Below are 20,427 nucleotides of genomic sequence, written 5' to 3'. Positions count from 1 at the left end.
ATAATCACTGCAACAGTTTTGAGATGTAAAGGACTCGGTTCGGCGGACAAGTCCGTGCGCATCGAAGGCATTCAAAGTTAGCGGCAGTCCTGGACGTTTCGGATTCGATCCTGGAACCTGGAGTCATTTTGGCTTCAAAGCGCCTGCGAAGCAACGCAGGCACCAGAATTTCACCGTGGCCATGCCGAACCTCCCCGTCCGCGTCTCCGGAAACGCTTTGCTCTCAGGCCTTGCGAGACGCCCCTGTTGAAGAACACTAGAGGTACTAAGTAGAAGAAACTTCTGCTGCGGTCTCATCCGGCAGCCTGGGCTGCGAACCCAGAACGGGCGAACAGAACCAGCACCAGAACCAGCGAACAGATTCTTCATCGCCGACCCGGGCCGCCTCGTCATTTTTACATTACCGAGAGAAGAGCGTCTGCTTTGAAACAAGCAGCAAAGAAATATTACAAACACAGGAATGAAGTCCAGCAGGACTTATCTTTGTATGATCGTAAATGTAATATCGCCTTCATTGCTCGTCCGTGCGCTGCGATTCCTTCTTCCGGCTCCATTTGTCTCATCTCCTCGTGAGCCAATGTGCTACAGTAAAGTTGCGGACAAGGCGCCCGGCCAAGCGGCACGGTCCTTTTAATAGTCCATTCTGTTTTCTGGAACCCCCGGACGTCAGCCAGAGAATCTCGTCACGCGTCCGTCCCTGTTCGGCGGCTGGCTGACCGCGTCCGCGGGTCACTTCTGCCTATCTGTGGGTCACATTTAGTTTCTCCTATAAAGGACACAACAGTTTCGTTTTGGTTTCCTTTCTTTTCCGTGAAGGTTTTGTTCAGCTTGTGTCTGTGTGCAACCACGTCGTCGACAGCGTTGAGGTTTCCGATTCTTCCGTTCTACTTTTTGGTGTGAAGGCCCTCTTGGAATTTGGTGCTGGTGTATCGTATATGGAAGCCCTTCTTGCTGATGGTGTCATCGCTGTGGAAGTGCAGCAGCATCGTGTCACCCGCCGAGTAGATTTCCTCTCGGGGCTGGAATCGGAGAGGAAACACGTTACTGCCTTTGGCCTAAAGCTCCATATCTGGAGGCGGGGAGACAGGGTGAACGAAGGGACACCTTACCCCGGACCCGCAGAAGCGGCCCAGCCTCTGCGCCGTTGTGTCGTAGCCGTCAAACAGCTCGATGTAGTCGTAGCCGCAGTCGGCCTCCTCTTCGACCTCAAATGTGGTGAAGGTGAGCTCAATCCCGTAGCCCTTCTCCGCAGTGATCATCCACTTGCAGTCGGTGTGTCCAGGATAGTTGTTGTCCCCAAACTGGGAGTGTGAGTAGAGGTTCTTCTGCCTGGCTTCGGCCCGCAACCTGCCGCCACATTCTGCGAAGGGAAGAGGGACCCATCGCTCACATTTATGTAGCTCACATTTCGCCAGCTGGTCTCCAGAAGCACTATGTTGCCCTTTCTACTCGCCTTGTACCTACAGACACATGTACACAGGTCCTCAGTATTTGCAAGAGAAAGACCAAGAAGGTGGGCCGCCACTGCCTTTGTGGCTGGGGAGTTTTTTGTTTTCCTCTCCTCGGCTGCCAGCGTGCTTATTCACCCAGCTTAGCGACACATTATCACTGTTTCTGTGACTGTCTTGCCTGTACGAATTGTTCAATGCTCTCCGTCGCTCTCGTACAGCTCAATATTATGTTTACAAGGGGTAGAAAGGCAGTGCCATGAGCCTGAGAATGTAACCCCTTGCTAGCAGTTCCATTATCATACCCGCTAGCGTGAATTAACAAGCTCCGCTTTCAAACAGTGGGTCATGGGGATAATTAGCATGGCTAAGGAGTCCTGGAGACGATGCAACACAGTGAAAATGGGAAACACTACTAATCTGTATAATAACACATTTTTAATGTGTGCATCACATATACGGTATTTAAGGACTTGTACATGGAGTAAATGAAAAAGGACACTCAGCTATGGGGAAAAAAGTTCTTGACTAGGTGACTCTTGATCTAAAGTGGCACAAAAGCTCTTCTGAGTAAAAACTGATTGTGACTGTAGCTATTTAAGGGACTGTTTAAGGGAAATGTTATTAAACCCTCACAATGGTTGCCAAATGAGCTGCTGGCTCCCGTTTGGCGGCTACATCAGAGGCGACAGTGAAAGGCCCATCAGGTTAATCACACGGCTGAGACGTCCTGTAGCCAAAGACCTTTCGCACGCCAGCGCTGCGTGTTCCAACCACATGACCACTCCGTCCAAGTGCTTGATCTCACTTTGTAAACATATATGAAACAAATGTATTTAGAACATTCCTTTCATCCAAAAAACTCGAAAAAAGAAAGAAAAAATGACATCACATTCTGAAATGGGACTGAAAGATGCATAAACGCATGAACCTGTATTTTCACAGTTTTTTTCAGCTAAGATTAAACATCAACCCTGAAAGAGCCAATGTCAAAAAAATGTTTTATTAAAAATTAAATTTACTGGTCTTGTTTACTGAAGTGATCTACATGACCATAGTAAAGAATTGTTTTCCCAAGATTAACATTAATTACAATGATAATAAGTATTATTATTATTAGCATCACCACTAGATGGCATAAAAATACTCACTGCACTTAAGGAATGCATTAAATCTGATAAAATAACTTTTGTGCAGAGGTGTCAAACTTTTTTTGGGCCAGGGCCACAGTAATTTTTGCGAACTGGTTTGAAGGCCACGTATAAAAATCATAGTAAGCGATTCATTTAAACTTAAAAATCTAAGCTGAAAAATTATTTTATTTATTTTATTTTTGTGCAAAATAGTATAATAGCAGAATGCATAATTTTACAAACGTTCCGGCGGGCTGCATTATGCAGAGTGGCGGGGTACTTGTCGCACAACCCTGCCTTAGTGTGTGTCTTAGTGTGTGAGCTGGAGCGGCAGAGTGCGAAATGAAGGAGCATCCCTCTCCGAACTCGTACTGACCTGTGGAGTGTGTGGCCTGGAAACCCTTCCGCTGCACCGAGGCATCTGAGATGAAGCGGAGGTACATGCGGTTGCCCGTGGAAACGAGCGGTTCGGGAAGCTTGCTGCCGCAGAGGCGCCCGAGGATGGAGGACTTGTCGCTGTCGCCGTCAAAGGCCTCCAGGTGGTCGTAGGCACACTCCTGGTGCTGCTCGATCTCAAACTCATTAAAGGTCTGAAAAGGGATGAAAGTGAGACCTTTTAGACCCCGCTGCCTTGTTATCTGGTCCGCCGTGCCCGCTTCACTTCCCACCGAAAGGAGGCCGCTGGCGCACGTGCCTTTATCGCCCAGCCCAGCTTTTAATGAATGGGAAATAATGAATCATACTGTGGGCGCTGGGATCCAGTTAAAATTCCCCAAGTCCCTCCAGCTTTCATATGCTCTTTGTCTATTTGCCTATGTGGCTTTTGTAGGCCAGAGCTCCACTTTCATGCTGCTTCTTTGATTTATACAAATTCATGCCCTAACGTTAATCAAACAAACAGCTACATTTAATATTCATGCTTGTATATGTTGAAAAACCCATTTATTAGCCTCTGATCCAAGATGTTAGTGTAAAGGTCTGCTTTCAATTTATGGAAGAGAAATGCAGAAAGTGTATGTTTTTACGCTGTTGCCAGAGCTTGAAGTCCCTATAATTGCTTCCTCCGCTTTCAGCTTCATGCGCATTCTGGTGTTTCAAACCTTAACATGGAATAAATCCAATGTAACGCAAAGACTTAAAGTACATACAATAATGTAATAACAATATTAGTTTTCTTACACACACACACACACACTTTCTGAACCGCTTGTCCCATATGGGGTCGGGGGGGACCAGAGCCCAACCCGGCAACTCAGGGCATAAGGCCGGAGGGGGAGGGGACACACCCAGGACGGGACGCCAGTCTGTCGCAAGGCACCCCAAGCAGGATTCGAACCCCAAACCCACCAGAGAGCAGGACCCGGTCCAACCCACTTCGCCACCGCACCCCCCCTTAATTTTCTTATTCCTTTTGAAATAATTAAATACTGAAATAAAACGGACTGCAATTCTGATATATTTCGTAATAAAGACTAAGAACGTAGTTTTAAAACGGTGAAGCCACTCACCAGGGAATCATTTTGTAGCCAGCAAGTATTTTCCAGAAAAGTATTATTATTGCATCTGCAGATGATTTTGTGTTGTGTGTGTGCGTGTGTTTGCGCATGCATGCATTTTTTATGTGGCCAAGCTATCTTATCTTACAGCTTGGGTTGAAATAACTTTTTCTTGGACCTTTACGGGTAATGTATGATTTCAAATGACTGGAAGGTAAATGCAATTAGCATTTTTTTCCTTTTCCGGAAATTTTTTCCAGCCATATTTTGCATTACATAAGCATGTTTTGTTACATAGGTGCTCGTTACATTTGGTTTTAGATGTTCCTATTATAATCATCCTGGATTTTTATGAAAGACTCCATCACATAGCTGTCTCTCTCCCTCTCTCCCTTTCTTGCTCTCTCTCTCTGTCTCTCTCTCTCTCTCTCTATATATATATATATATATATATATATATATATATAAAATGTATATCTGTGTGTGTGTGTGTGTGTGTGTGTGTGTGTGTGTGTGTATATGTATGTAATTTTAATAAAATTTTGGGCATGACAGAAGTGCTAACAATGGCAAAAGAAAACACGTGGAAAGAGAATTACATTTTTCTCCCCAGTTTCAATTATTCCCAGCTTCATTTAAGCAATATTATTGCACAATTTGAATTAAGTAATAACAAAATGAGAAATCCCATGTATTTATCTGGGTTATGTAACACCATTCCAGCAGCGCACCCTGATGTGCGTACGCATGAGCGTAGGAAGTGTGACTGCATTTGGAGGGAAACGTGAAGCGGCTGAGAGGATTACCTCGGCCGCGAGCAGCGCCTTCCCCTCCCGTGTGTGGGACACGGCCTCACCTAAACCAGCCCTGTTCCCTGGTAGCTGACTCATGGCAATCCCGGCGGGGGGGTGGCTTTCAACGTGCGCCACCATCTGTCTCGGGAGCAACCCGAGGTCCGACGCCCGAAGCACCTTGGCATTCAGTTTTATGTGCGCTGTGTTACGAAGATGACTCCTATGCTAAATCCACCGGTCAATCAGCATGATTCACACACACACAGACTCACACACGTATACACTACACACCATATATGTTCACGTATAAACACTACAAACCTTACAATGTCTACATAAGGCCACTGATTTGTTGTATTACGGATATGTTGGCTTTCCCGTACGCAGCACAGCCAGCTAATAATCTTCGTGTGTTTCTGCAATGCAGCAAAGGACTGTTGCTCTTTCTCTAGTGTTGGCCTGTTCCATTTACAAGAAACCACACGAATCCTGCCCATTTCAGCTGAGTACGGACGCAATTTGTAGCACGTAACCATGTACAGCTGATAGCATTTGTTCTTCGCAGGTCTCCAGAGAAACTCTTTGCCCAAAGGCCTCCAGATGAACTTCCGTCTTAAGTGGACCGGGCAACAGTTTGTGTTAACGAAGACACGTAGAACAGCACGTTGTTGTGCGATTCATAGTGCGCGGTCTGTCTCATAAAGCAAAGCTGCCCTAATCTACCTAAATCCTTACAGGAACGTGGCCAGGGAATGGGTCGGCTCCCTTTGGACATCAACAGCTGCCGTTGGAGAGCGGCTGTGCGTACAGCACATCCTACTGAAAGGCCTACCAAAAAGGGTGCGGGGAAAGCCTCTAATAAATTCGTCAGAACAGCAACAGGCCAAGGAGGACAGGTCAAAATTCCTTCAACAGCCTTCTTGACAAATAACATACATTAGGTGGTTATTCAGCTGAACGATTCTAAAATCACGTGGATAATCGACAAAGAATTTTAATTGCACCTCAATGTACTCTGAACAGTCTCCCTTGACATTCATGTTTATTATCTAATCAAGGATTATTGCATTAGATTATTGCACTATTATTTTTGTCCTACTCTGAAAAAATGTCATTTGATTATCCTACATTCCTACAGAGGAAATGTTCCTCAAGAACTGAATGCTGCATTGCTTTGTGGAAATAAACTGTTAACTGAAGTCCATTAAGTCTTTGCTAATAACAGAACTAGAACAAGTAACCCTACTCTGTTTGGTATGTATAATACACCATTTTACACTGAATAAACATTGCGTAAAGGCAGTGATACACTGGTATTTGGATATACAGCAATGGACCGCACCTGTTTCAGCAATTTAAACACATTACACCTTGCACTTTTACAAAGACCATCACACTGTTTTTATTCTGCTTTTAGCCCATGACTCCAAAGACAGGTCTACACTATTATAATGTAGCAACAGATGAAGTTGGCTTATGTCTGTTTTATTCAGACTCAGAGATAATGACATAAAGGCACAGATGTGTGTTGCTCCAGCCAAATTTTTTACCAAATATTCCTCACACCCACTCGACAAATGCAGTTCTTTTCCTGCACGCTTTAACACATACACTAAATAAAATGGAGTGATGTTTGGAAGTAGTGTGGGAGGGTTGGCATGGTACACTCACGATCTTGACACGATGCCCCGGGGTTGCCGTGATGTCCCATGTGCACTCCTTCCGGCTGGGGTACTTGTCAGGCCAGTTGGGGCTACTGATGGTCCCGCTGGAGCTGTGAACCTTGTGCTCGCATTCCGCTGCCGAGGCAAGAATAACGGTACTCAGTTTGGCGCAGATGTTCATTTTTCATATTACTGTACATGTAATGGATTTCATTTTCGAGCGGGAAAAAAAGGAGCAAAATTTTCAGCAGCGAAAAAGCTTTGCATATCAAATTCTCACTTAGGAACAGGCCTAACCGATGAAGAACAACATTGCACGATAACTCACAGAACCTAGAAGGTGTCCATTTCATTTTTAAATTACGGTAAACGTTTTATCCGCTACCTGACACAGTTCTAATATTGAGTTGATGCGTCATATTCAGGCACATTCTTGACTGCACTTACCCTGCTGGTGTTATCGATATATCCTTAATATACCGTGTATGTGTAAGAATCAGGTAAACACAGAAAAACTGTGGCCTTTTGTTGTTGGGCTAAAAAAAAAAAAATAATTAATTAAAAGATTTTCTGTCCCAACCACAACATCTAGATTAGTGTCAACCAATTTGCATGTTGTTATTATAAAAAAATTAAAAGTAATTGCATGAGCAATTTCTAAACATTGCTCCACTGTTACTGCTATTTTACAGTAATTGCAGTAGGCAGATGACTATTAATGTAGCTGCCAGTATGATACATAATGTCATAGTAATGCAAAAATAATACTACTCTTCTCAGTATTGGCATCAACGATAAATTGTCATTAACAACAACAAGAGAATATTTTTAAATAAAGTAATATCTGATTATTTAGCATTCATTGTATGTTAGGAAGGGGGGACGTGGTGACACAGTGTGTTTGGCTGGGTCCCGCTCTCTGGCGGGTCTGGGGTTCGAGTCCGGCTTGGGGTGCCTTGCGACGGAGTGGTATCCCATCCTGGATGTGTCCCTTCCTCCTCCAGCCTTGTGCCCAGTGTTGCTGGGTTAGGCTCTGGTTTGCAGTTTCAGATAGCGTGTGTGTGTGTGTGTGTGTGTGTGTGTGTGTGAGTGTGTGTGTGTCAGGATTAGGATATCGCTCACTAGCTGGAATGCTTTAAAAATATGAAAATAATTTAAAATTGTTTATAGAATTTAGAATGCATGACCAGTGCTAATGTTTCCTGGCATGCTATGCATTTTTTTACAACAACTTCTAATCATACTATTCTAAAATTATTGTCAAAAATTATAAGGGTTTTCTTCATCACATATAACCGCAATTCTTCTTTTACTGTTGAAACTTTTTTAGCCGTATGCCTTAGGACTGTTTACATTTGGTTAATTCTTAGAATTCTCTGAGGCCTTGAGTTGTGGATCTCTTTAAAAGAAACCATGTGCATGACAAACTGGTATAATAAGTACATCTGGTGAGCATTTTAATAAATGTCTTATGCACCCTTACAGAATTCTGGCACTGGTACAATTACTCGACATCAAACAATGGTAGGCATTCCTTGGCAAGCACATGGACAACATTTCCAAGTCACTGGATGAGATGTCTTCATCCGTGTCAAGACTTTCATCTCCCACTAAAATATTGACCCTGGACACTGTTAAGGTTACTCATGTAACCATGGGTCTTAGAAGGGAACAGAGAACCAGATGTATGGCACACTCTGGCCAGCAACTTTGCAACAGGCTGAGCTCTTCACATCAAGCCACCATCTGGCTAAGTAGATGCTTGATGTACAAACAGAACTTCGGATGGCGATTTGGTTTATGGGTTTATTTTCTCCTCTTTGAGCCAGACCTTCATAAAGAGTTACACAGTGGCAAGGAACCCAGGAAGCTCCTTCTTCAAGCAACAAAGCCTACTTGATGTATAGCATGTGAATAGTCATGCTGTCGCAAAGGAAATACCCTTGCTGGTAGCATGTATGACCAATGTTAAGTCAACACATTAGCCCACTACCCACAGTGTCCATTGAGCAAATAATAGAGGCTTTTCTGTTGGAGGTCCACCTTTAGAACAGCCTAGGAGTAACCAGGCAATCACTATACCACTGCAGTATGAGAGGCCACCATCATAGCCTTCACAGTATAAACAGGAATGTCTGGGGCAGTCCTTCTTTATGCTTCTAAGAATGAGGAAGAAGAATCAAGGTGGGACCACCAATGACTTTCCATCCGCCACCCAGTCTCTGAAACTGGAACATGGAAATGAGAAAGACAGAAAAGGAACCCATCTAAGGAGTCTGAGTAACAACCACCATGGCCCTAAATCATACATCTAACAAATCAACTTTACCATATGGAGAGGGAGATGTTAACTTTAAATGGGCTCTAATACAGACGGCACAGTGCATTTTGAAATACAATGTTTTGTGACATTTTCCTTTATAAATATTTTATTTTTATTTTATATGATATTATATCATATTGTTTTTTGTCTCAAAAAAATTTACCAAACAGCGTAGTTTTCTCTGTTTGTTCTTTTTATGAGAAAGAATATAACGTTAAAGTGCGGTATATTTTTTCTATTTTGATAAAGCCTGGATTATCTCTCGTAACAGCTCAACAAAATGCCACCAGCTAAAGCAAAAACATAAAGATATTATTTTATATGGCCATTAATAAAATTGCTGAAATGGGCTCCACATTCATGGTTGTAATAAAATCTCAGCTTTGGGTATAGTCAGCTACTGAAAAGGTACAGAAATATAAAGACAAAGAGCGCACATAAAAATTGTGAGTACTGAAGCAGAAAACAGATTAAAGGGTATTTATACATTGAGTGAAATTTAGTATAGCAGTAACAGAATGTTGGTGGGAAGGTACCTCTACATAAAAATGACTGGGAAGCGTCTGATCACGTCAAATACAAACTGATTCAAGAACCAATCAGACAGCTAATCAGACTGCCAGAGAAAATCAGACTCCCAATCAAACTGCAAGAGGCAATCAGAGGGCCAATCAGACAGCCAATCAGACTGCAAGAACCAGTCAAACTGCAAGAGAAAATCAGATGGCCAATCAAACTGCAAGAGACAATCAGGCAGCCAATTAAAGTGCAGCAACATGTTATACTTCTGATAGGCATTGAGGTGAATGGTATCACAGCATGAGCTCCCCTTGTCACCCCTTGCTTGATGTGAGCAGTCAAGATAACGAGTGATGCATGAGCTCATGAAAATTATTATACAGGGTTTTATTATCTCTGGCATAACACTGAGCAAATTCCAACAGAGAGATCAGTGAGCTAGGAAAAGTGTTGTCTAAATGATTATTTTCAGGGATTATGTATGGATGTTGAAAATGGATTAATTGTAATCTGAAGATATCCTGAAATAAAACACATTTTCACTTGTATTAATCTTTCAGTGAGTTTGGAGAAGCATGAAGGGTGAACTTTTCCTAATTATCTAACAAATTAGAAGGCAGGCCAGACAGATGGGCACCTTCAAATAAAGACAGGTTCATCAGAAGACAGTTGATGCATGTAGAGGTATAACAGAGATGGTATGAGCTCACTGACAAATCTTGATAAACTTTGTTCTCCTTTAATTACACCTCTAATTAGGCATCCTTACCCCTTCAGGGCTCCTGGTGATAAGAGTCACTAGCTATTAAAATATCTATTCAGCTTTTGTCGATGTACGACTAAAGAAATGGAATAATACATGGGATCCTCCAGCCGCACAGCTGTCATTTGCTCATTATTTAGACTGAGTGAGAAACTGTCTTGCTCTTCACCTCAAAAATAATTTCTCGGTGTAGCGCCGTAAAGTTTCTTTTTTGTGGTAACGTACATTTTAATTGCTTTCTTTCTTACCTACTGCGGCTGTGAATCACGGCCTGTGATGAAAAATTCCCATTATCTTTTGGAAAGGTTACCACACTCTTGCGTAATGTTATTGTGGGAAGACAACATTTCAAACTTTTATACTATGTCCTATAGTAAAATTATAGGAGCAATACAGAGTACAGACCTTCTACGAGCTTTGTAAATATTGTGTATTGTGACTATACCACAATATGTGCACAATTCATACATTTCTAAGAGTCACAGATTAAAAACTGAAAGAAATAACTTGAAAGAATAACTTCAGCCACTGTCACACACACACCACAAAAAAAATATGTACAACATCTCTTTTTTGTGCGTGAAAAACCGATTTGCGCCTACGTTTAACCACTTACGCGTGAAAACAATCTAGTGTACCTTCATTTATCTCTTTAAAATGAACCAAATGATATTTCACAGCAACACATAATAGAATACGTGTTAATAGAATATGTTCAAGCACAGTGCTTTGGAAATCTTAAATTAAAACACTTCAGTGAATACTGTCACAGAAGAATGTGTTGTTTGTAGGCAGTAAACAAATGTCCAAAATCATGACATTCATTATAACCGCAAAAATACATCTGAGGAGAATGTTTGCTTTTATAGAGTCGGCGCTCTTGGCTTGTATGCGTGTAATGCCCACATCCTTGCTGAAGAGCATTGCATAGCAGTGTCTCATTAGAAAATAATTTAGGTAACTTATACATAGAAGATCACTCGCACAGTACTACGCATGTAGAGGCAAACATGCATCGTACATGCAGAGGAGCTCTTGTACAGGACTATATGTGTACAGAAACATATCATCAAGTAACGAAACAAAAACAGGGGTATCAAAACAAATGACCCTGCAGCTGGACTCAAGTCTGCAGCTTCCCAGATGCCTGAGCGCTGGGATTTGTCTCTTGTCTAATCTAGAGAGAGTGGAAAAAAAGTGCATCTTTTCACCAAGACTGCAGGACAACTGCTTTGAAGCCTTGAGAGAATCCCAGATGTTTGAAATCAGACTCGTTTTACAGCGACAGCAAGAAGTTCAAACAGTTTCTGCTGCGTTCTGTTCCTGCATTCATACGTCTGGCGCATTACGGGATTAAAGTATGTCACTAGATACACTCACTGCCCGTGCTTGTCTGCAGTTTGTGATATGTTAAGTTCCCTTAAATTCCCGACTGTGTTACGTAATTTCGGTACAGAATGGCGGAACCCGAGGCTACGTGACAGGCCGTGCAGCAGCACTGGCGCAGCGAGGTGAATGCGTGTCACGCACCTTCCTTGCAGTCATGCTTGTTCTCGTGCAGGACGAACCCATGGCGGCACTGGCACACGTAGCTGCCGACGGTGTTGATGCACTCGTGCTGACAGCCTCCATTGTCCTTGGAGCACTCGTCCTTGTCTGTGGAGATTGTGAGACGCATGGGTCATGCTTACGTCCGTCCACTAACATCAGATAAGAGCAGGACATGGGGAGAGACAGAGGAGTCCAGAACAGGGTCAATGTGGCATGGAGATCTCCAATAATGCACATCCCCCTTTGTCATCCATGTACACTTTCATACCGGTATCAATTCATGATTTTAGACTCATCCTAATATAACACCACCAATACGACACATAATGTAAAAATACGCCTTTCTTTTAATGGTATGTTTTGTAGTTCTCAGGACCAAAAGGAAATAAAGTGACTTTTTAAGCGCAGTAATATAAGCTGAGGCTGACAAATACACTATTTCAAAAACTTACAAATCATGATTAATCACTATTTTGCTAAAATATTGATGCATAAATATAAGTAATGTACGTAATGACGTAATTAAACAGGATAAAAGCTGTTACTTTCAGAACCTTTACTTACGCACTCGTTTAAAACTACAAAAGACAGCATTAGACAGAAAAGCTTAGATCTTAAAAAATACACAAGGAAAAAACTAGACAAAACAGCACGGTGCATTAAGCACAGCCTGCCAAAAGAACACATAGAGTAGACCATCATTGTTTATAAGAGGTAATTATTTCAGTCTCCACTGTGTTAGACATGGCTGAGATTGGCTGGGGACACCCCGCGTGATGGAGCCACGGAATCGTCCCCCACAAACAGTTAAAGCCAAATAAAAAGAGAAGGCTGTTAAATGTTACTTGTTACCAGTAAAGCTACATCTGTGAGTCAGCTGAGAGCGTGGGCCTGGTACCATGTCAAATGTGGAGCCCAGAGCACCAGCATGCAGTTAGCCGAGCCACAATTGAAGGTTGATGGAAACATCTTACTTTGGAGAGGCTGTTTTCTTAGGGTAGAACTGAGAGGGAAGCCAGAGCTCCTCCAGCTGGCAGCAGAAAAACTTTGTACCCTAGTCCATTTGCGTGATGTTACATATGGTATGAAGCTTGCAGCTGTTTTTAAATTACATAGTTCATGTTGGTTTTTCTTTAGCAAAAGAGTATATTTCAATAGGGTGAATGTGTGTATGGTGTTATTATTTATTCATTTAGCTCATGTTTTTCTCCAAGACATCTTAAAACTTAAGCTATGTAGTTATTAACAATTACCCATTTGTACAGCTGGGTCATTTTTTCTGAAGTAATTCAAGGGTAAGAAAACTGGAGGTGGGACTCAAACCTGGGTCTTTCAGTTACAGGTGATGGCTCTAACCAGTATGCAGCCTGTTGCCCCATGTATGTCTGTCTATGCTTCGTGAGGTTGAGGAAGCATGGGCTAGGGACAGGTTTACAATGATGGACCCGCAATATGTACTTCGTTGTAGTCCTTACAGAATGTCAACCAGCTGCTCTTAGTAAAAGAGACTAACTTGACTTATATAAGGCAGCTTGTCTGAAGAAGAAGACTTGGTAAACATGTACGGAGAGATATTTGTTACTGCTGGTTTATTGAGCATGATCTTTCGTGTTCAGCATGAAAGTGAATTTTATGTTTTTAACATAACTGAAAGCATTCATGTCCCAGTCATGATTTGATTATTCCCTAGTCGAATAAAAGATCACTTTACTGTAACTGTCCATACAGAATTTGAAAACAAAAAAGGTGAATGACAAGCATAACAGGAATTTGCCATCGACTATATTAACTGATCATTGTTTAAATGGTCTTTAAAATGTTTTGTGTAGCTGATGAGAAATGTTTCTTAATAATTTTAACAACATTATAGTATTATTTTCCTACAGTAAATAGAAAACAATAATAGGAATAATCTAATAATAATATAACAGGAATAATAGGATTACCACAGAATTGCAGCACAGTTGTTTAAATATGAATATTTATACTTTTTCAGTTTACTGAATAGTTTGAATGACTAAAAATTTCTCACTGAAGATTAAAAACTAATTATGCGTTACAATTAGAAATGGTAAATTAGTTCAAACAATTGGTTATTTTGGACCCAGATTACCACAAAAAGTGTTTTAATACAAGAAATGGACTGTATGTCTGTGTGTATTCTACACAAGTACAAGCATTAAGTCAATCTGGAGGCTCAATGGGGTACTCCAGGGTAAAATTTCAGAGGCACACAGGGATTAGGGGTGCATGCTGGGATTATGGCCCCCAAACCCAGTGGTCCTAGAACACAGCGTCATCATCATGACCTTTAACTCAATGAGGCTCTACACAGCCATTACTTGTTTTTTTTTTGGGGTGGCAGGTTCTACCTTATCATCATCTTAATGGAGCCCAACAAAGTCATTTTAAGCACCATGACACTAAAAGGCCTGTGAATATCTCCAATGACTTTTGGATCTGATCCCATCTACTCACTGGTGAGACATTTATTCATGGACATTTGTAATCCAACCATTTCTGCCAATTTTGCTTCCATTTGTCTATATAGTATTGAAACAAATGTCTTCGGATGTATGGGAAAAATGTATGATTTAAAAGACAAATAAGTTCCACAAAATCTCCACCTCTGTTAATCGCAGCCGCAAGTTTTATCAATCATGTTGTAACGGGTTAGAATTGTTAGTAACATTAAAGTGAGGGTTAGATATATATGATACACGCTAAAAAGAAAGAACAGATTTTGAAAATACATCAAAATACTTTAATAACAAATGAAAGATAAATAATGTCAAAAAAGTTGATACCGGGACCTGTAGTCAGTTAGCCCTCACTATTTCATTGGCTTTTAGAGGTGTTTTTTCAAAAAGACGTGCAGGTGACAGCTATAGCCACTCCTATAGACCTGTCAAAGTGTTAATAAACAACAAATGCACCATTTCTATGGCAATGATGCATTTGTTGCTGATAGATGGAAATCCCTTGTCCCCACATTTTGGAATGGATCCTTTTCATTCCTGCAGGTAGGGAAAGATCCATTTCCATTCATTAGCATAAGAGTTCGGCGCTCAACCAGAGGGCATGTGGTCGTACCTCTGATACTCTCACTGATATGTACCGCACCAGCGGGGTCTACGTGCGTCACGTCCTTGCACAATTCAAAAACAAAAATTCTCTCTTTGCAGGAAGCATCCTTGTCTGGGGAAGAAAAGTGCACCAAACAGGGGCACCGGTCATGAATTTATGTTTGGGTACATGCATGTCAGATATGGACTCAGTTCTTAGAAAAAAGGTAAAACTGCATATTATCGTAAAATGTTTCTGTTCTGTGATATGCACTGCATGTACTATACAGAGAAAGATAGTAATCAGGTATGATTTATTATTTTAAAATTAATAATAAGGAAACACCTATCATTTTTATTCTAAGCAGCCCTCTATTACCTAATGGGTGCCAGAGAAGGGATGTTATTGTCCTGCTGTGTAACACCACCCCTCCTCTGCATGGCTGCAGCACAACAAACCCACTATGGTGGTACTGGACTGCACCTGTGTTTATTATCTCTCAGTATCCCACAGCTTCCAGACCCAATCACACTCCACCCAGTTGAGAAAAAAGAAAACAGAGGTATATGACTCAAAAATACCATTCATCTCTTCCAAAGGAAACTCGGTCAAATATCTGCACAGAAAGCAGCTTCTATGTGGCTCCCATTAATAACTGTACCTCTTACTACACATTTCCCATTAAAAGAAACTTCCTACTGAAAACTCCTCTGAAGCTGTTGTCTGTAGGAAAAGCTGTCTCTTCCTTATGCCTCTTCTTTCACAGGACACTTTATCATTAAAGAAAAGCTATGCATTTACATCCCATATAGCAACTAAATGTTATCGTCTCTAACCACCTGCATTTCAGCCGATCCACACGACTGACTGACTTCATAGGTGCAATGTGTTATTAATTTGAATACTGCAAAGAAAGCATAGACCCTTGAACGTACAGAAAAAATGTTCCTGAAACTACACAAAGGAAATGGTTCAATAGCTACTGAATGACTAACTGAAATCCCAGTGGAATCCTGCAACATTCACACAACGTGGCGGTTCTTGCCGAATTCAGCAAAACATGGTAACTAGGTGTAAGGAGAATCCATGACGTGGTAGGACAACACCAGAGAAGTGAAGAAGGATCTTTTCTGTACCTGAGAAGAAGTGGGCCTTGAAGCCCTTCTTGGACACGGTGTTATCAGACTTAAACTCAATCCTCATGTTGTTGTACTGCGACGTGATGACCTCGGGCACTTCCGTCCCGCAGTATTTCCCATGTAGCTTGGAGTCGGAGGAGAGGCCACTACGAACTTCCACGTAGTCGTATTTGCATACCTTGATTACGGAGCAAAAAAGTGGCATCATATTAAAGTCAAAGGCTGCGTTTCACTTCATTATAAAACAGTAGAATGTCATTGTGTAACCATACATCGAATAAATCAATGTTTAAGGCATTTTAGAATGAAAAATATTTCATATCCATTTTTTCCCATTTTCAACTGCTTTTCCAATGCAGGGGGAGAGTTAGGGTTCAGAATAGGGTTAGGAATAGGGCTATTCCTATTCCTACACCCCCCATGGGACACCAGCGCATTGCACGGCAATCACAGATAAAACAAACTCATTGGTTTCACTCACTTCATTCCCTTCCAGTTCAAAGAATTCAAACTGCACGGAGATTCGGTACTGCGTTGGGGCCACCAACTGCCACACACAGTTCTTATTAGGGGGATACTCCTTGGGCCAGCCAGGTGTGGTGATGGTCCCATTCAGCTTGGACAAGAGGCCTCCGCAGGCAGCTGAATGAAAGAGGCACACAAAAGCTCAGACAAAACTGGGAAAAGAGAAGTTAAACTCAAAGCAAAACCCAAATCTTAAAAGCATTTTTAAAAATGGAATTAAAGCAATCTGGCTGTTGTGTTCACCAAGGACTCCAATTTTATTTTTTCACCTTTTACTGGAAATATTGACTTTAACATTTATGAAATACTGTATATTTGATAACACGAAGCTACTAAAACCAAGAAAACAAGTTTTTTACATGGATTTATGGGAAGTTATACAAGCCAAACTCCCAAACATGTGGATTCAATGTAAAAACATAGTATGTTCTGAGATGCATTTGAATTGAACCATGTACAGTTATGGAGAAACACTTTATATATAAATATTCTAGAGTGTGCCAAAATGAATGCCTCATCCTCAGGAGGATAATGCACAATAGTTTATGAGCATGTACCAGAATTATGTGAAAGTACTGGAAAGAATAATTGCAGTTGTTACTTTTGAATATCTTTAAGCTTTTTAGCATCAGGATTTAAAAACTAAACATGGGAAATTCAGTTACTGGTATTACTGTGTATCTTTACATTGGATGTTATTACTGTAACACTGAGCTGTAATTCCCTCTGTCTCTGTTGCTGTTTTATTATGGCAGACAGTTGTGATTAGGGACTGTGAAACGTGACAGTACCTTCACAGCTCTTCTTGTCAGGTGCGAGCTCATAGCCTGGATCACAGGCGCACTTGAAGCTACCTAGCGTGTTCACGCATCGCTGCTCGCACCCCCCATTGTCTGGTTTGGCACATTCGTCTTCCTCTGGGGACACACATGGACCGAATGAGAGAGCATTTGTCTACCAGTGAAGACGTAGGCTTTCCGCCTGCTCTTTGCCACATGGCAGTATGGAACCATTATTTATCTGTTCAAACCATGAGAGGCCAGTGCTGTGATTTTCACCAAAATTGAACAAGTTCGACTAAACTATCTCAACACTTAACATGGAAGGATTAAAGATTTTGTGTGTTCTTAAAGACCCAGGGCCACAAATGTATGGGCCTTGGTTGAGAAATCTTGCTTTTGCCAGCACTGTCGGTAAATTACGCTAAGAGATATCATCATGGTAATTAGAAAACTCATAAGCCCTCCATTATTACGCAGGTATGTATTGTACTGTCACAAAAGACTTCACTCTTTTAAAATGCTAATGTAATTAATTGATGCAGCCTTGTTTTATCAAAGCTCTTTATTGAACATCCATTAAGCCTCACCTCTACTTTTACAGTAACTTGTCAAAAGAATGCAATTATGCATTGCACTCTCCAAATAAACGAATTAAGTTCTGTATTTGCCTACACGTCACAGTTTTGCATTACTTCATTTTCAGAGATGTTTTCTAGAGTTCACTTGGAAAAGATTATACCTACTAAGAAACCCACAGAGGAAAAATGTTTAATTAAAATTTTGAATATTAAAACAGTACATTGTACTGAACTGCAGTAAAATAACAGTAAAAAATAAATTAAAATTTGGTGTAATAGTTATGTTCAGATAGATAGATAGATGGATAGATATAGGTTTCTTTAATATGGCTCTGTCCCGCGTTGAGCATTTTACCTTTCAAAAAGTTGGCTGCAAATCCAGCTTTGTTGACTGTCCCATCAGAAACAAATTTCATCCACAAGTTATTTGATGTAGACCGGATGTCTTCTGGTTTATCATATCCACAGAAACGTCCAATCAGGGGGCTGCTCTCCATGTTTCCGTCTCGAACCTCCAAGTAGTCATAAGCGCAGCTGTCATGTCTTTCGATCTGTCATTGAAAAGTATGTATCAATTGTCATAGCACATGACAGAAATAATACACAGGAAACATTGTAAAAAATGTACAATGAAGAAAGATTAATTAATGTCTTTAAGAAAGAAACCCAAAATGTCCCTCATATAAACAAATATAGGCTGCTTTGTTATGAAATAGTTTTGCCCATTATGACAACCAGCCTTTGCATTCAACCATGCACTTTGTGTAATTTAGTCTGTTTGATGTAGCAAGGGTTATCAAAATGCTCTGTCTAGAAATACAGAAAAACAAAAGGATCACTTCTTTAGAAGTGACGTTCCACTGAACAGACGTGACTGCAGTCATGGGAGTATCGGGGAACAAGTGATACTCACACATATGGTTTCTACATTATATTAACAATAACTCATGAAAACAATCAAGTCATGATTTTAATGGCAGGACCTCATCCAAGGTAAACAGGATTTCACAGATTTTCAGAGGCCTTCTCTGCTTTTCGGGAAGAGTAGGTGCCTACTAAAGATGGAACTGAGCTGTTTGGCTACATGGCTACATTCTCATGTTTTCCCGGGCATGACGCTTGTATGAATGAAACTACTGGTGCTGCTCCCATTTATGCTTCAAGCAAAGCAAGCCAAGGGCTTAGCACCGGATCCTGAGCTTCCGTTCCACATTATACATATATTACGCACAAGGGAAGGACCCTTTTCCTTCTGAACTCTGCAGAACCACCAGTGGCCTCACTTTTGCAGAAGAGAATGACTTACAAAATACTGTCTGTTGCCCGAAGTGGCACAAACACAATAAACTGTACAAAGTTTTTCTTAATCAAATAAAAATTGTTTGGCAAGAAAACTGTGGCATTCATATAGGTACCGAAAGCCATTGCAGCTTAGCAGTATTAAATTAAACCTGATTTGCTCCCACACGCTTTGCATAAACACATGAACGAGTTATTTCTGAACAGGATGACAGACTCAGTCCCAGCTACCAGGGGCAGCTGGTAGAGTAGTGGTTAGTGCTGCTGCCCTTGGGCCCAAAGATCACAGCTTTGAGTCTTACCTCCAGCTGTAGTACTCTTGAGCAAGGTACACACATACACACACACACACATTTTCTGAACCGCTTGTCCCATACAGGGTCATGGGGAACCGGAGCCTACCCGAGGGGGAGGGGACACACCCAGGACGGGACGCCAGTCCGTCGCAAGGCACCCCAAGCGGGACTCGAACCCCAGACCCACCGGAGAGCAGGACCCGGTCCAACCCACTGCACCACCACGCCCCCCTTGAGCAAGGTACTTACCCTAAATTACTTAGTTGTATAAATGGTTAAATAGTTAAACCTGAACACTGTGAGTTGCTTCGGAGAAAAGCATCAGATAAAAGTGAATTTGTGTAATTGTTATTACTTGACAGCTGCAATATTTCACACAGAATGTCCTTTGAGCTTCAGGGTATATTGCACATACATACACTGTCATCTATCTGACCCTTTTCTAAAAATATAGCACTTTTATGAAGTTAATTAAACAGGCAATAACTCAAGTAATGCAGTTCTACACGGCTTATTTATTGCTTTTGCCATGAATAACGGTTTTGGTTACTTTGAACTTTGTTTTCAGGAAAATGAGGAAATATGGCAAACTTATTGGTCGTAGTCAGCAGCAGCTTCTAAAATGCCCCATTTTTCAAGGTTTTAACTTTGACATTTCATTTCTCAAGAAGCGGCAGAAACTATACTTTGGACTGGAGGCCTGCTCCAAAACTGTGGTTTAAAGACTATTCATAATTGCATTTAACAATCTTAACCATTAAAATAAATTAGCAGTTTAGTCGGAAAACTGGAAAAACCACGTGTTTGTCAGAAAGAAGTGAAAGAATTAAAATATAATGTTGTTGTCATGGTTTTAAAGTAACGGATTAATCTTAATCAGGGTCATCTATGGAATATGCTTGGAAAAATGGTTTGCTGTTACAAAAGTGTTGCCAGTATAGGGGCTTCCAGACATTTTATTAGTGTTCCATCCCCCTTTCTTTTGCATTGGGCGAATGTGTGTCTTCTTGTGTGTGTGTGTGTGTGTGTGTGTGTGTGTGTGTGTGTGTGT

The 20,427-nt window shown here is 41.3% G+C and overlaps 1 protein-coding gene across 1 annotated transcript in view; it reads right to left on the bottom strand.

The window, feature by feature from the left end:
• Positions 1 to 461: 461 nt before the first annotated feature.
• Positions 462 to 20,427, bottom strand: part of tll1 (tolloid-like 1) — a 51,205-nt gene continuing 31,239 nt past the window's right edge. The window contains exons 13-21 of the mRNA XM_018735728.2: positions 18,137 to 18,332; positions 17,213 to 17,338; positions 16,378 to 16,538; positions 15,894 to 16,074; positions 11,671 to 11,796; positions 6,543 to 6,670; positions 2,958 to 3,171; positions 1,110 to 1,360; positions 462 to 1,019 (exon numbers count right to left, since the gene is read on the bottom strand). Of these exons, the coding sequence (XP_018591244.2) occupies positions 885 to 1,019; positions 1,110 to 1,360; positions 2,958 to 3,171; positions 6,543 to 6,670; positions 11,671 to 11,796; positions 15,894 to 16,074; positions 16,378 to 16,538; positions 17,213 to 17,338; positions 18,137 to 18,332 (1,518 nt within the window). The 3' untranslated portion in view covers positions 462 to 884. The remainder of the gene's footprint in view (positions 1,020 to 1,109; positions 1,361 to 2,957; positions 3,172 to 6,542; positions 6,671 to 11,670; positions 11,797 to 15,893; positions 16,075 to 16,377; positions 16,539 to 17,212; positions 17,339 to 18,136; positions 18,333 to 20,427) is intronic.

Source organism: Scleropages formosus, chromosome 16 (genome assembly GCF_900964775.1).
Source record: "Scleropages formosus chromosome 16, fSclFor1.1, whole genome shotgun sequence".
NCBI lineage: Eukaryota > Metazoa > Chordata > Actinopteri > Osteoglossiformes > Osteoglossidae > Scleropages > Scleropages formosus.
The sequence above is the reverse complement of the archived record's forward strand: the minus strand, read 5'-3'. Positions and strand labels throughout refer to the sequence as shown.